The sequence below is a fragment of the Entelurus aequoreus genome, linkage group LG19 (assembly GCF_033978785.1).
Source record: "Entelurus aequoreus isolate RoL-2023_Sb linkage group LG19, RoL_Eaeq_v1.1, whole genome shotgun sequence".
NCBI lineage: Eukaryota > Metazoa > Chordata > Actinopteri > Syngnathiformes > Syngnathidae > Entelurus > Entelurus aequoreus.
The window spans coordinates 24,685,690-24,701,175 of NC_084749.1; the positions used below are offsets into that span (position 1 = coordinate 24,685,690).

At 35.2% G+C, this 15,486-nt stretch overlaps 1 protein-coding gene across 1 annotated transcript in view; it reads right to left on the reverse strand.

The window, feature by feature from the left end:
• Positions 1-15,486, reverse strand: part of gmds (GDP-mannose 4,6-dehydratase) — a 274,497-nt gene that overhangs the window by 239,783 nt on the left and 19,228 nt on the right. Inside the window, exon 3 of the mRNA XM_062028147.1 lies at positions 14,147-14,234. Within this exon, the coding sequence (XP_061884131.1) occupies positions 14,147-14,234 (88 nt within the window). The remainder of the gene's footprint in view (positions 1-14,146; positions 14,235-15,486) is intronic.

The following is a 15,486-nucleotide window of genomic DNA, read 5'->3' on the forward strand; positions in this document are numbered from 1 at the left end:
TTACTTGGGAATCCTTATTACTCCAGCTATGTCTGATATGCTCCGGGCAAATTTTTTACCTCTAATTGAAAAGATGGAGAAGGATTTTGCCCGCTGGTCTGTTTTACCATTCTTTCTTGCTGGCCGGGTCAATCTGATCAAGATGATCACTCTGCCTAAATTCCTTTACCTTTTTCAACATATTCCCATATTTATTACTAAATAATTTTCCGATAAATTAGACAAATCAATATCCACATTTTTATGGGGGGCCGGATCGGTCTGAATCCGCAAGTCGGTCCTACGATCTCCCAAATCTGAAGGAGGGCTTGCACTCCCCAATTTTAGACAATACTATTGGGCGGCTGATGTACAGAAACTCCTATACTGGATGGATGGAGGCTCTCCAGCCCTCCCGGCCTGGGTAAACATTGAAATGGCAATCCCACACTTCTCATTACGTTCTTGCTGATGCTCATCACTCCCTTTTCCATTTAAACTTGAAGGCACAAACACCATTGCATCGATCTCCATGAAAATATGGAACCAACTACGGAAACACTTGGGTTTTCAGGGCCCGTCTATATTGACCCCGCTACTTAAAAAAAACATTATTTAAACCTTCCCCTACTGACCCTGCATTCATGACTTGGCACGATCATGGTATCACCAATGTGAAAGACCTCTATGCAGACGGAGTGTTCTCATCCTTCGCCGAACTCTCTTCCAAATACGATTTGCCGAACTTCCACCTTTTTTGTTTTTTTCAGGCGAGAGACTTCTTAAAAAGCAGTTCCCACACTTTCCAAATCATCATCCGGAAACTCTGATAGATATATTGTTATCTATGAGCCCTAATCATAAAAAAATGCATCTCTGTGCTATATACTTCCTTAAGTTCAGTTGCTCCAAATTCTCTATCAGTAATAAGAGCCTCGTGGGAGAGCGATCTTAATACCAACATATCCGATCAACACTGGAACTCTGCCCTGAATCTGGTCCACTCCTTCTCGATATGGGCCCGTCATAGTCTCATCCAATGCAAAGTAATCCATAAAATTCACTACACTAATTCAAAACTATCCACAATCTACCCCACTGTTAGCAATACCTGCAATTGATGCAAACAATCTCAGGCTGATCATATCCATATGTTCTGGTCCTGCTCTAAACTATGTTCCTTTTGGAAAGACATTTTTGACACAATCGGAGAGGCATATGGTCAAAACTTTTCCCCCAACCCATTATCAGCCATTTTCGGCATATGCCCTGATAACACGTGCTCGGTACCACTAAAATGAGCTGTTTCTTTTACGACCTTACTGGCCAGGCGATTGATCTTGTTTAATTGGCAGTTGGCTCGCCCCCCATCACATGGCCGTTGGATTAGAGAGGTTCTGTACAATGTAAAACTGGAAAAACTTAGGTGCTCAAGCGTTTCAAAGCTCATGGAGTCCCTTCTTGCTGTATGTCAACTCTCTTGACTTATCCCCAGCGGCAGATGAGGAATAATGCCCCCTTTATTTATTTATTTATTTTTATTATTTTCTCTCTCCTTTAAGCCTCTAATGTCTGTCTCTGGCTTTGTATGAGTGTGTGTGTGAATGTGTTGTCATCTTACTTGTATGTTTGTGCCAAATGTCCCTTGTTGGTTTGACCTGAGTGGGGTAGGAGGGTGGTTGGGTGGTTGGGTGGTTTGGGTTTCAAGGGAAGGGGTGTGAAGAATTCACTGACTTTGAAATTGTACTGTTTCGACTTGCACTCTTTTCTGTTTATTTTAAAATGTCAATAAAAAAAGAGTAGGATTAATATATGTATGAAAAAAGATCAAAAATACACCATTCATCGGCAAAGCGCCTTATAATCCGGTTTGCCCTATGGTCCGGAAAATAAGGTATATATATTTTTTTTAAATATATATATATATATATATATATATATATATATATATATATATATATATATATATATATATATATATATATATATATATATATATATATATATATACATAACACACATATAATAATAATAATTAATTTGATGTATTTTTTGATTTAGCGCTTTTCTATTAACTATATATTCAAAGCGCTCACAGACAAGTGAGAACCCATCATTCATTCACTCCACTTTCACACTTAGTGGTGGTAAGCCACACACACACACAACCACACACGCCAAAAGTATTTGGCCACCCATCCAAATGATCAGAATCCGGTGTCCTAATCACTTAGCCCGGCCACAGGTGTATAAAATCAAACACTTAGGCATGGAGACTGTTTCTACAAACATTTGTGAAAGAATGGGCCGCTCCCAGGAGCTCAGTGATTTCCAGCGTGGAACTGTCATAGGCTGTCACCTGTGCAACAAATCCAGTCGTGAAATTGTCTCGCTCCTAAATATTCCAAAGTCAACTGTCGGCTTTATTATAAGAAAATGAAAGACTTTGGGAACAACAGCAACTCAGCCACCAAGTGGTAGGCCACATAAACTGACAGAGAGGGGTCAGCGGATGCTGAAGCACATAGTGCAAAGAGGTCACCGACTTTCTGCACAGTCAGATGCTACAAAGCTCCAAACTTCATGTGACCTTCCAATCAGCCCATATACAATACGCAGAGAGCTTCATGTAATGGGCAGCTGCATCTAAGCCATACATCACCAAGTCCAATGCAAAGCGTGGGATGCAGTGGTGTAAAGCATGTCGGCACTGGACTCTAGAGCAGTGGAAACACGCTCTCTGGAGTGATAATTTACGCTTTTCCATCTGGCAATCTGATGGACGAGTCTGAGTTTGGAGGTGGCCAGGAGAACGGTACATTTCCGACTGCATTGTGCCGAGTGTGAAACTTGGTGGAGGAGGAATTATGGTGTTGGGTTGTTTTTCAGGAGTTGGGCTTGGCCCCTATGTTCCAGTGAAAGGAACTTAGGATACCAAAACATTTTGGAAAATTCTATGCTCCCAACCTTGTGGGAACAGTTTGGAGCGGGCCCCTTCCTCCTCCAACATGACTGTACACCAGTGCACAAAGAAAGGTCCATAAAGACATGGATGACAGAGTTTGGTGTAGATGAACTTGACTGGCCTGCACAGAGTCCTGACCTGAACCCGATAGAACACCTTTGGGATGAATTAGAACGGAGACTGAGAGCCAGGCCTTCTTGACCAACATCAGTGTGTGACCTCACCAATGCGCTTCTGGAAGAATGGTCGAAAATTCCTATAAACACACTCCGCAATCTTGTGGACAGTCTTCCCAAAACAGTTGAAGCTGTAATAGCTGCAAAAGGTGGACCGACATCATATCGAACACTATGGGTTAGGAATGGGATGGCACTTCAAGTTCATATGTGAGTCAAGGCAGGTGGCCAAATACTTTTGGCAATATAGTGTACATACATACATATACATATTTATATATATACTGTATATATATACTGTATATATATATATATATATATATATATATATATATATATATATATATATATATATATATATATATATATATATATATATATATATATATATATATATAAACTACCGTTCAAAAGTTTGGGGTCACCCAAACAATTTTGTGGAATAGCCTTCATTTCTAAGAACAAGAATAGTCTGTCGAGTTTCAGATGAAAGTTCTCTTTTTCTGGCCATTTTGAGCGTTTAATTGACCCCACAAATGTGATGCTCCAGAAACTCAATCTGCTCAAAGGAAGGTCAGTTTTGTAGCTTCTGTAACGAGCTTAACTGTTTTCAGATGTGTGAACATGATTGCACAAGGGTTTTCTAATCATCAATTAGCCTTCTGAGCCAATGAGCAAACACATTGTACCATTAGAACACTGGAGTGATAGTTGCTGGAAATGGGCCTCTATACACCTATGTAGATATTGCACCAAAAACCAGACATTTGCAGCTAGAATAGTCATTTACCACATTAGCAATGTATAGAGTGTATTTCTTCAAAGTTAAGACTAGTTTAAAGTTATCTTCATTGAAAAGTACAGTGCTTTTCCTTCAAAAATAAGGACATTTCAATGTGACCCCAAACTTTTGAACGGTAGTGTACATATTTATACATTTATATATATACATATTTATACATTTATATATAATAATAAAAAATAACGGATTAGATTTTATATTGCGCTTTTCTATTATTAGATACTCAAAGCGCTCACAGAGAAGTGGGAACCCATCATTCATTCACACCTGGTGGTTGTAAGCTACATTTGTAGCTACAGCTGCCCTGGGGTAGACTGACGGAAGCGAGGCTGCCAGTTTGCACCTACAGGCCCTCCGACCACCACCTATCATTCATTCACCAGGGGCAAGGGTGAAGTGTCCTGCCCAAGGACACAACGGCAGCGATTTGGATGTCAAGAGGCGGGGAGCGTACCTGCAACCCTCAGGTTTCTGGCACAGCCACTCTACCCACTACGCCATGGGTGTCAAACTCAGGCCCGCGGGCCAAATTAATTTCACTTGGCCCTTGAGGCGATATCAAATTAACACTAGAGCTGGCCCGCCGAGGTAATCGGCGGTGCCGTGGTAACACCGCATTCACCGCTAAGTCTCATAATTGACAACTCTCATACTTGACAACCCTTCCGGGAGACTCAAAATTTTCAGTGCCCCTCCCGAAAATCTTCATCCAGTCCAACGAGTGCTGGCCCAGTCACATGATATGTGCGGCTTCTGTCCGCACACACAAGTTAATGCAACGCATACTTGATCAACAGCGATACAGGTTACATTGAGGGTGCCCGAATAAACAACCTTAACATTGTTAGAAATATACGCCACACTGTGAATCCACACCAAACAAGAATGACAAACACATTTCGGGAGAATATCCGCACCGTAACACAACATAAACACAACAGAATAGATACCCAGAACCCTTTGCAGAACTAACTCTTCCGGGACGCTACAAGGAATGTGTTTGGGGGTGGGGTGGGGTGGAGGGGGGGGGGGGGGTTGTTAGCGGGGGGATGTATTTTGTAGCGTCCCTGAAGAGTTAGTGCTGCAAAGGGTTCTGGGTATTCTGTTATGTTTATGTTGTGTTACAGTGCAGATATTCTCCCGAAATGTGTTTGTCATTCTTGTTTGGTGTGGATTCACAGTGTGGCGTATATTTCTAACAATGTTAAAGTTGTTTATTCGGGAACCCTCAGTGTAACCTGTATCGCTGTTGATCAAGTATGCGTTGCATTAACTTGTGTGTGCGGACAGAAGTCGCACATATCCCTGTGACTGGGCCGGCACGTTGTTAGAATGGATGAAAAGCGGACGTTAATGGCAGTGCCTTTAAGGCACTGCCCCCAAGACTGTAGTCCGGGTTGACTACGGGATATAATGACTGATGAACACCTTTGTTCGATAATGAAGGTTGCCTCAGCTCAAAGCCTGAGCCCCGACATTAATGAACTAGCATCCAAGAAAAGATGGCAGGTATCTGGCTTGGGCACATCAGATTAGATCAGTGTGTTGCAAACTGAGCATTAAAGGCCTACTGAAATGAATTTTTTTTATTTAAACGGGGATAGCAGATCTATTCTATGTGTCATACTTGATCATTTCGCGATATTGCCATATTTTTGCTGAAAGGATTTAGTATAGAACAACGACGATAAAGATTGCAACTTTTGTTATCTGATAAAAAAAAAGGCTTGCACCTACCGGAAGTAGCGTGACGTAGTCAGTTGAACATATACGCAAAGTTCCCTATTGTTTACAATGATGGCCGCATGAAGTGAGAGAGATTCGGACCGAGAAAGCGACAATTTCCCCATTAATTTGAGCGAGGATGAAAGATTTGTGGATGAGTAAAGTGCAAGTGAAGGACTAGTGGGGAGTTGAAGCTATTCAGATAGGGAAGATGCTGTGAGAGCCGGGGGTGACCTGATATTCAGCTGGGAATGACTACAACAGTAAATAAACACAAGACATATATATACTCTATTAGCCACAACACAACCAGGCTTATATTTAATATGCCACAAATTAATCCTGCATAAAAACACCTGCGTGTTTGTTATGCTAGCTCCTAGCTCCTCTGCTAGCTCCTAGCTCCATAGAACACGCCAATACAATTCAAACACCTGATCAACACACACAATCACTCAGCCCAAAAGACCGTTTACCTAACCCAAGGTTCATAAAGCTTATATATTTTTTAAAAAGTTACGTACGTGACGCGCACATACGGTCAAGTTATCGAATGTTTAGCAGCCAAGGCTGCATACTCACGGTACCTGATATTCAGCTGGGAATGACTACAACAGTAAATAAACACAAGACATATATATACTCTATTAGCCACAACACAACCAGGCTTATATTTAATATGCCACAAATTAATCCTGCATAATAACACCTGCGTGTTTGTTATGCTAGCTCCTAGCTCCTCTGCTAGCTCCTAGCTCCATAGAACACGCCAATACAATTCAAACACCTGATCAACACACACAATCACTCAGCCCAAAAGACCGTTCACCTAACCCAAGGTTCATAAAGCTTATATATTTTTAAAAAGTTACGTACGTGACGCGCACGTAGGTACGGTACGTGTTATGCTAGCTCCTCTGCTAGCTCCTAGCTCCATAGAACACGCCAATACAATTCAAACACATGATCAACACACACAATCACTCAGCCCAAAAGACCGTTCACCTAACCCAAGGTTCATAAAGCTTATATATTTTAAAAAAGTTACGTACATACGCAAAAAAAAGCCAAAGCTGCATACTCACAGTAGCACGTCTGCGTCTTTGTCATTCAAATCAAAGTAATCCTGGTAAGAGTCTGTGTTGTCCCAGTTCTCTACAGGCGTCTGTGTATCCAAGTCAAATGTCCTCCTGGTTAGAGTCTCTGTTATCCGAGTTCTTCCATCTTGACTGCATCTTTCGGGAATGTAAACAAAGAAGCGCCGGCTGTGTACTGTTGTGGCTGACTACGTTCGAAAAATACGTCCATTTCGCACCGACAACTTTCTTCTTTGCTTGCTCAGCTTCCTTCTTCATAATGCAATGAACATGATTGAAACAGATTCACGAACACAGATGTCCAGAATACTGTGGAATTATGAAATGAAAACAGAGCTTTTTCGTATTGGCTTCAATGTGGAAGGCATACCCGTGTTCGCCGGAATACGTCACGCGCATACGTCATCCTCAGAGGCGTTTCGAACCGGAACTTTAGCGGCAAATTTAAAATGTCACTTTATAAGTTAACCCGGCCGTATTGGCATGTGTTATAATGTTAAGATTTCATCATTGATATATAAACTATCAGACTGCGTGGTCGGTAGTAGTGGGTTTCAGTAGGCCTTTAAATTCCTGAATGGTTGGTTTATTCATTGTTATTTTATTTTCAAATTTATTAACCTGTGGAAAAAGTTAATGTTGATACTTACCTCAGAAGGCTGCAAATAGAAAAGAGGCATTTAATTTTTATTTAAATTGTATTTGATATGCCATTGATATTTTTTATTATTATTATTATTATTTGAAACTCGATTTTGCATGTCACTATGAAGTTATATAACCCTTGCTTGTTCAATATTCAATGCAAAACTTGTTTGGGTCCCTATTAAAAGGTTAATTTGTTCAACCTTGGCCCGCGGCTTTGTTCAGTTTTAAATTTTGGCCCACTCTGTATTTGAGTTTGACACCCTTGCACTACGCCATACCGCCCCTGCATACATACATACATACATACATACATACATACATACATACATACATACATACATACATACATACATACATACATACATACATACATACATATATATATATATATATATATATATATATATATATATATATATATATATATACATATATATATATGTGTATATATACATATATATATATATACATATATATATATACATATATGTATATGTATATATATATATGTGTATATATACATATATATATATATACATATATATATATACATATATGTATATGTATATATATATATATATATATATATATATATATATATATATATATATATACATATACATATATGTATATATATATATGTATATATATATATATATATATATATATATATATATATATATACATATATGTATATATATATATATATATATATATATATATATATATATATATATATATATATATATATATATATACATATACATATATGTATATATATATATGTATATATATATATATGTATATATATATATATATATATATATATATATATATATATATATATATATACACATGTATATATATATATATATATATATATATATATATATATATATATATATATATATATATATATATATATATATATATATACATACACATACATACACACAAAAAAAACATACAGTATGTATACACATATATGTGTATATTAGGGGTGTAACGGTACGTGTATTTGTATTGAACCGTTTTGGTACGGGGGTTCGGTTTGGTTCGGAGGTGTACCGAACGAGTTTCCACAAAAAAATAAAGTAGCCGCCTAAGCTAAAGTCTTAATAAGCTGCTCCGCTTCCTTCTGCCTGTGAAGTGAATTGAAGTGAAGTGAATTATATTTATATAGCGCTTTTCTCTAGAGACTCAAAGCGCTTTACATAGTGAAACCCAATATCTAAGTTACATTTAAACCAGTGTGGGTGGCACTGGGAGCAGGTGGGTAAAGTGTCTTGCCCAAGGACACAACGGCAGTGACTAGGATGGCGGAAGCGGGGATCGAACCTGGAACCCTCAAGTTGCTGGCACGGCCGCTCTACCAACCGAGCTATACCGCCCCTGTCTGTCAGTACTCTACACAGCACCCAGCATTGTCCCACCCACACAACCATCTGATTGGTTACAAACAGAGCGGTAACAGCCAATCAGCAGTGCGTATTCAGAGCAGTAACAGCCAATCAGCAGTGCGTATTCAGAGCGCATGTAGTCAGTGCTTAGCGTTTAGCAGGTAAGCATCAGGCTGCGGACTCTCCCCAAATCATAATAAACACCTCCCAGTCAACTACTAGTAACATCACTATGAGCCCGCTGACGTTCTAGAAACATAAACGGCAGCTTCAGCTCGCTCGCAGTCCTGGCTTGAGGTGAAGGCTAATTCGCTTTTAGTGTAATGTTAGCTCATTTTGCGGTGTGTGTGTGTGTGTGTGTGTGTGTGTGTGTGTGTGTGTGGGTGTGTGTGTGTGTGTGCGTGTGTGTGTGTGTGTTAAGGACAGCAAAGCCCTGTCTGTCTGTTATTTCACTTGATTGAGCTGTGTTGAAGCAGCAAAAAAGGACATTATGTTAAATGAAGAGTTTCTGTCTCTGATAGTTGATATAATAATGTAACTGCATCATTAAGCCTACATGAACTCCATGGTGTCAGGGATGAATAGTCTCTCCTATTGCTATTTCAGCTAAAGTTACATTAATCATTAGTAATGGAGCAGCCTAGTTTTGAATGGCAGGGTCCCTGCTATCACATGTTGATAAAAATATAACATTTACATAATAAAAATCAACTACAGGCTTCCCAAATGCTGTAATAACTTAAGCATGATGAGTTGACTTGAAACTGTTTAATGTTGCACTTTTTATATGTAGAAGAAAAGTTTTGTGATTTATTTTAATCTGAGCAAAAACTTGAGGCAGTTTAATGTTGATTAACGTGGGAAGAATTATTATAGTGTTCCCAATAGTAAAAGGATAAAGCCATTGTTTACAAATTTGGTAAATAAATAACCAAAAAATTTATATTTTGTTGTTTTCTTACTGTACCGAAAATTAACCGAACCGTGACCTCTAAACCGAGGTACGTACTGAACCGAAATTTTTGTGTACCGTTACACCCCTAGTGTATATACATATACACTGAAGAATCATTTACATTTCCGTCTAAGTATTGGGGGTAATCCCTTTTAGTGCCATTTTTAATAATGCTATTGAGGACGTCCCTTATTGCTCTCATATTGTTTTTGTTCCCATTTAATAATTTACTATAATATTATCTTCTACATGTTCGTAGTATGCTAATTAGCTTGTTTTTAACTTATTTTCTCCCTCTGTAGTTGTTTGTGTTTTAAATGTTCTATATAATGTAGTATTTTTATTACAAGCATGTTTGAATCCTTTTGTCATTCAAGGTTGATTGTTCTTTCTCTGTTTTCTACGGAGTTGTTTCCATGTACAATGTTTGTTATAAAGTATTATGAACGTGTTTAAAAATGTTCCATATGCTTCATCAACATAACTGTCTACTAACAGATATAATTTAGAACTGTATGCTACTTTGTATTAGAAATGGCAACTGCGAAGAATCAATGCCCCATAAGAAGATAGAGGGAAAAAAAGAGCTTATCGACTACAGGGGCACGTACTACAATGGCGGACACACGCACATTTTCAGGACTTATGCAGATCCCAGATACACATCAGCAGGTACGCTTTGTTCACACCAATGGCGCTTGACAAAAATGACGGCGCTTTGCTCGCCGCTTTACAGCGCGGCAAGCGCCGTCATTTTTGTCTATTTTTCCACGAATATCCCGATCTCCGAAGTAATGTTATGCTTTGATACGCTCTGATACGAATTAGTTGCCGCTTTGTTACCGTTCTTCACGACTTGATCCCGCTTTGATACGCTTTAAATCACGCTTTGATACGTTTTATTACGCTTTATTGAACTTTATTATGCTTTGATGCGATCATAACGCTTTAAATCAGGCTCTGACACGATTATCAAGCTCTGTTGTGCATTGTTACAACAAAAATAAGAAAAAAATGTGAAAAACTCAGTATACTGTTTTCCACACATGTTTTATATTCATTTATTTTTTCAATGTCTCTTTTTTTTTCCTTATATTATGTTTATTATTTATTATGTTTTATATCTTTATTTTTTTTTATTTCTTTGTCATCTTAATAAATATCTATCTTTCATTTCTTATTCTAGTTGACAATAATAAAAGGCATTGCTTTTATTTTTTATATTCATTTATTTTTTCAATTTCTCTTTTTTTCGTTATATTATGTTTTATATCTTCATTTCTTTTATTTCTTTGTCATCTTAAAAAATATCTATCTTTCATTTCTTATGCTAGTTGACAATAATAAAAGGCATTTCTTTTATTTTTTATATTCATTTATTTTTTCAATTTCTCTTTTTTTTCGTTATATTATGTTTTATATCTTCATTTCTTTTATTTCTTTGTCATCTTAATAAATATCTATCTTTCATTTCTTATGCTAGTTGACAATAATAAAAGGCATTTCTTTTATTTTTTATATTCATTTATTTTTTCAATTTCTCTTTTTTTTCTTTATATCATGTTTTATATCTTCATTTCTTTTATTTCTTTGTCATCTTAATAAATATCTATCTTTCATTTCTTATACTAGTTGACAATAATAAAAGGCATTTCTTTTATTTTTTATATTCATTTATTTTTTCAATTTCTCTTTTTTTTTCTCGTTATGTTTTATATCTTCATTTCTTTTATTTCTTTGTCATCTTAATAAATATATATCTTTAATTTCGTATGCTAGTTGACAATAATAAAAGGCATTTCTTTTATTTTTTATATTCATTTATTTTTTCAATGTATCTTTTTTTTCGTTATATTATGTTTTATATCTTCATTTCTTTTATTTCTTTGTCATCTTAATAATTATCTATCTTTAATTTCTTATGCTAGTTGACAATAATAAAAGGCATTTCTTTAATTTTTTATAATCATTTATTTTTTCAATTTCTCTTTTTTTTTCGTTATATTATGTTTTATATCTTAATTTCTTTTATTTCTTTGTCATCTTAATAAATATCTATCTTTCATTTCTTATGCTAGTTGACAATAATAAAAGGCATTTCTTTTATTTTTTATATTCATTTATTTTTTATATTTCTCTTTTTTTCCGTTATATTATGTTTTATATCTTCATTTCTTTTATTTCTTTGTCATCTTAATAAATATCTATCTTTAATTTCTTATGCTAGTTGACAATAATAAAAGGCATTTCTTTTATTTTTTATATTCATTTATTTTTTCAATTTCTCTTTTTTTTCGTTATATTATGTTTTATATCTTCATTTCTTTTATTTCTTTGTCATCTTAATAAATATAATCTATCTTTAATTTCTTATGCTAGTTGACAATAATAAAAGGCATTTCTTTTATTTTTTATATTCATTTATTTTTTCAATTTCTCTTTTTTTTCGTTATATTATGTTTTATATCTTCATTTCTTTTATTTCTTTGTCATCTTAATGATTATCTATCTTTAATTTCTTATGCTAGTTGACAATAATAAAAGGCATTTCTTTAATTTTTTATAATCATTTATTTTTTCAATTTCTCTTTTTTTTTCGTTATATTATGTTTTATATCTTCATTTCTTTTATTTCTTTGTCATCTTAATAAATATCTATCTTTCATTTCTTATGCTAGTTGACAATAATAAAAGGCATTTCTTTTATTTTTTATATTCATTTATTTTTTATATTTCTCTTTTTTTCCGTTATATTATGTTTTATATCTTCATTTCTTTTATTTCTTTGTCATCTTAATAAATATCTATCTTTAATTTCTTATGCTAGTTGACAATAATAAAAGGCATTTCTTTTATTTTTTATATTCATTTATTTTTTCAATTTCTCTTTTTTTTCGTTATATTATGTTTTATATCTTCATTTCTTTTATTTCTTTGTCATCTTAATAAATATAATCTATCTTTAATTTCTTATGCTAGTTGACAATAATAAAAGGCATTTCTTTTATTTTTTATATTCATTTATTTTTTCAATTTCTCTTTTTTTTCGTTATATTATGTTTTATATCTTCATTTCTTTTATTTCTTTGTCATCTTAATAAATATATATCTTTCATTTCTTATGCTAGTTGACAATAATAAAAGGCATTTCTTTTAAACGTAACATATTCTCTTTATTATTAACATTTTCATACAGAAAAATTATAGACAGTAATGTCAAACTGCAACATCAAACAGCAGAAGTACAGAAACAATGATCATCGTATAAAAAAGGCAATGATGCAAAAGAGAATGGATTTGTAATCCTGTGTTGGTTTTACATAAAGTTTCAATGTCACTAGTCAATATCACAGTCACTTCCTATTGCGCTTTGAACCAAGATCTGTTAAGCTTTCCTACGCTTTGAGTCAAGCTTTGACACACTTTGATATACTCTCTGCACTTTATTCCATTCTTGACAGAGCGCAGAATTTTTTTAAACCGTTTAAAAAATTTTGGCGAACTTGCCGCATGTCCCGCTTCACTTCAAGCTTTCCCACGATCCATTAGGACCCTCACGCTTTAATCAGGCTTTGTTACGCTTTAACGCCGCTTTGCATGCCGCTTTAAAGTGCCGTCAAAGCGCCGTTGGTTTGAACCTAGCATAACAGAAGGTAAGAAAAGTTTGTTTTGCACAATATTAAGAAACAAAACACCAGACAATATGTATGCTAATAGGTGCCATTTTGCGGTCCTTGTACACACACCATAATAATACCGTATGTTGAAGCACAGCACGTCTGACTACGGTAGCTGTAATACACCGACAATCCATCAAGCAGTGCGGCTTCATAGCTTACCAAAATTGTACTGAGACATTTTGACAGATTTTTGAGCGCCGTGTGTAATGTGTGTAACGTGTAATTCTCAATGAAACATCAAGGTTTTGGTGTTGCTTGCTGGCGTCATCTTGCAGTCTACACGTATCTCTTATGTTTGACTGCCATCTACTGGTCACACTTGTCATTACACAATGTACCAAATAAAATAGCTTCGAGGTCGGTAAGCACAATAATTATTCCGTACATTAGACGCACTGGGTTATAAGGCGCACTGTAAATTTTTGGGAAAATGAAAGGATTTTAAGTGCACCTTATAGTCTGAAAAATACGGTAATGCGTATATGTGTAAAATGTATTACAGTTTAATGAATACATGTTAATATTTATTTCATGAGTTATAATTATTTCTTTTCCATCAGAAGTAAGGCTCTGCCTAACCTGCCTCCCCCGACAGAATGTTCTTGTGCGAAACAGAGAGGAACCAGTCAAGTGGGCTATTTTGAGTCTGCCCCTTGTTTGTAATTATGAAAAAAGAAAAACAACCACAAAGATGTTTTCAAATGTAAAATGTAACCTACTGCCTTCAGTGTGTGCCTGTGGGTTCTGGTAAAGATGTTCAATGCGTCCAGTGTTGAAGGAGCTGGAACGTCTCAAAATACCATGAACCTGGGGATTAAGACAGGAGGTTAGTGCCGACAGAGCTTTATCTTATTTGTGATTCTATGTTTTAAGCTCGACATTTTTACTCAGCAGTTTACATAAATCCCTTAAAGGGGAACTGTACTTTTTGGAGGAATTGTGACTATGGTTTACAAATTCTTGTTTGAGAGAAGAACACACGTTTTTTTTGGGGGGGAGGGGGGGTTGAAAATGATAAAAATGCTTGCAAGATGTGGCTAATAGGAGTCACAATTGTAGCTTTCAAAGCCCTCTGAAACAACTTTAAAACCCTCCATCAACATTTAAATACATGCTGCAAGTATATATATGGGGCGGCGTGGCGAAGTTGGTAGAGTGGCCGTGCCAGCAATCGGAGGGTTGCTGGTTACTGGGGTTCAATCCCCACCTTCTACCATCCAAGTCACGTCCGTTGTGTCCTTGGGCAAGACACTTCACCCTTGCTCCTGATGGGTGCTGGTAGCGCCTTGCATGGCAGCTCCCTCCATCAGTGTGTGAATGTGTGTGTGAATGGGTGAATGTGGAAATACTGTCAAAGCGCTTTGAGTACCTTGAAGGTAGAAAAGGGCTATACAAGTATAACCCATTTATCATTATTATTTATATATACACATACAATATAATAACAGACAGGTTCAAACTAATAGGTAATATGAACAATATTTACTGTATTTTGTTCATTTTAAGCAATACCGGATATTTGATTTTTTTTTTCCAGGGTGCAATATGTCTGGGCCAACAATCAATAGATTAATTTCCTGAAATATAAATGAAAAAACACGATCATTTTGACGGCATTGATAAATTGTAAGGTCCATTTGTATTTGTTTTCTTTGTCTCTCGCTTTGAAACAGGGTGCAAGCGGGTCCAGTCCGAGCATTCCTTTCAGCACTTTAGCATGTGTGTCCAATAGCAGAAATGAAGAAACAGAGTGAAAACTTTATTGAGTCCATTTAATTTGTATCGGGGATATAAATATAAATATAAATATATATATATATATAAATATATATATCTATATATATATATATATATATATATATATATATATAGATATCTATATATATATATATATCTATATATATATATATATATATATATAGATATCTATATATATATATATATATATATATATAGATATCTATATATATATATATATCTATATATATATATATATATATATATATATATATATATATATATATATATATATATATATATATATATATATATATATATA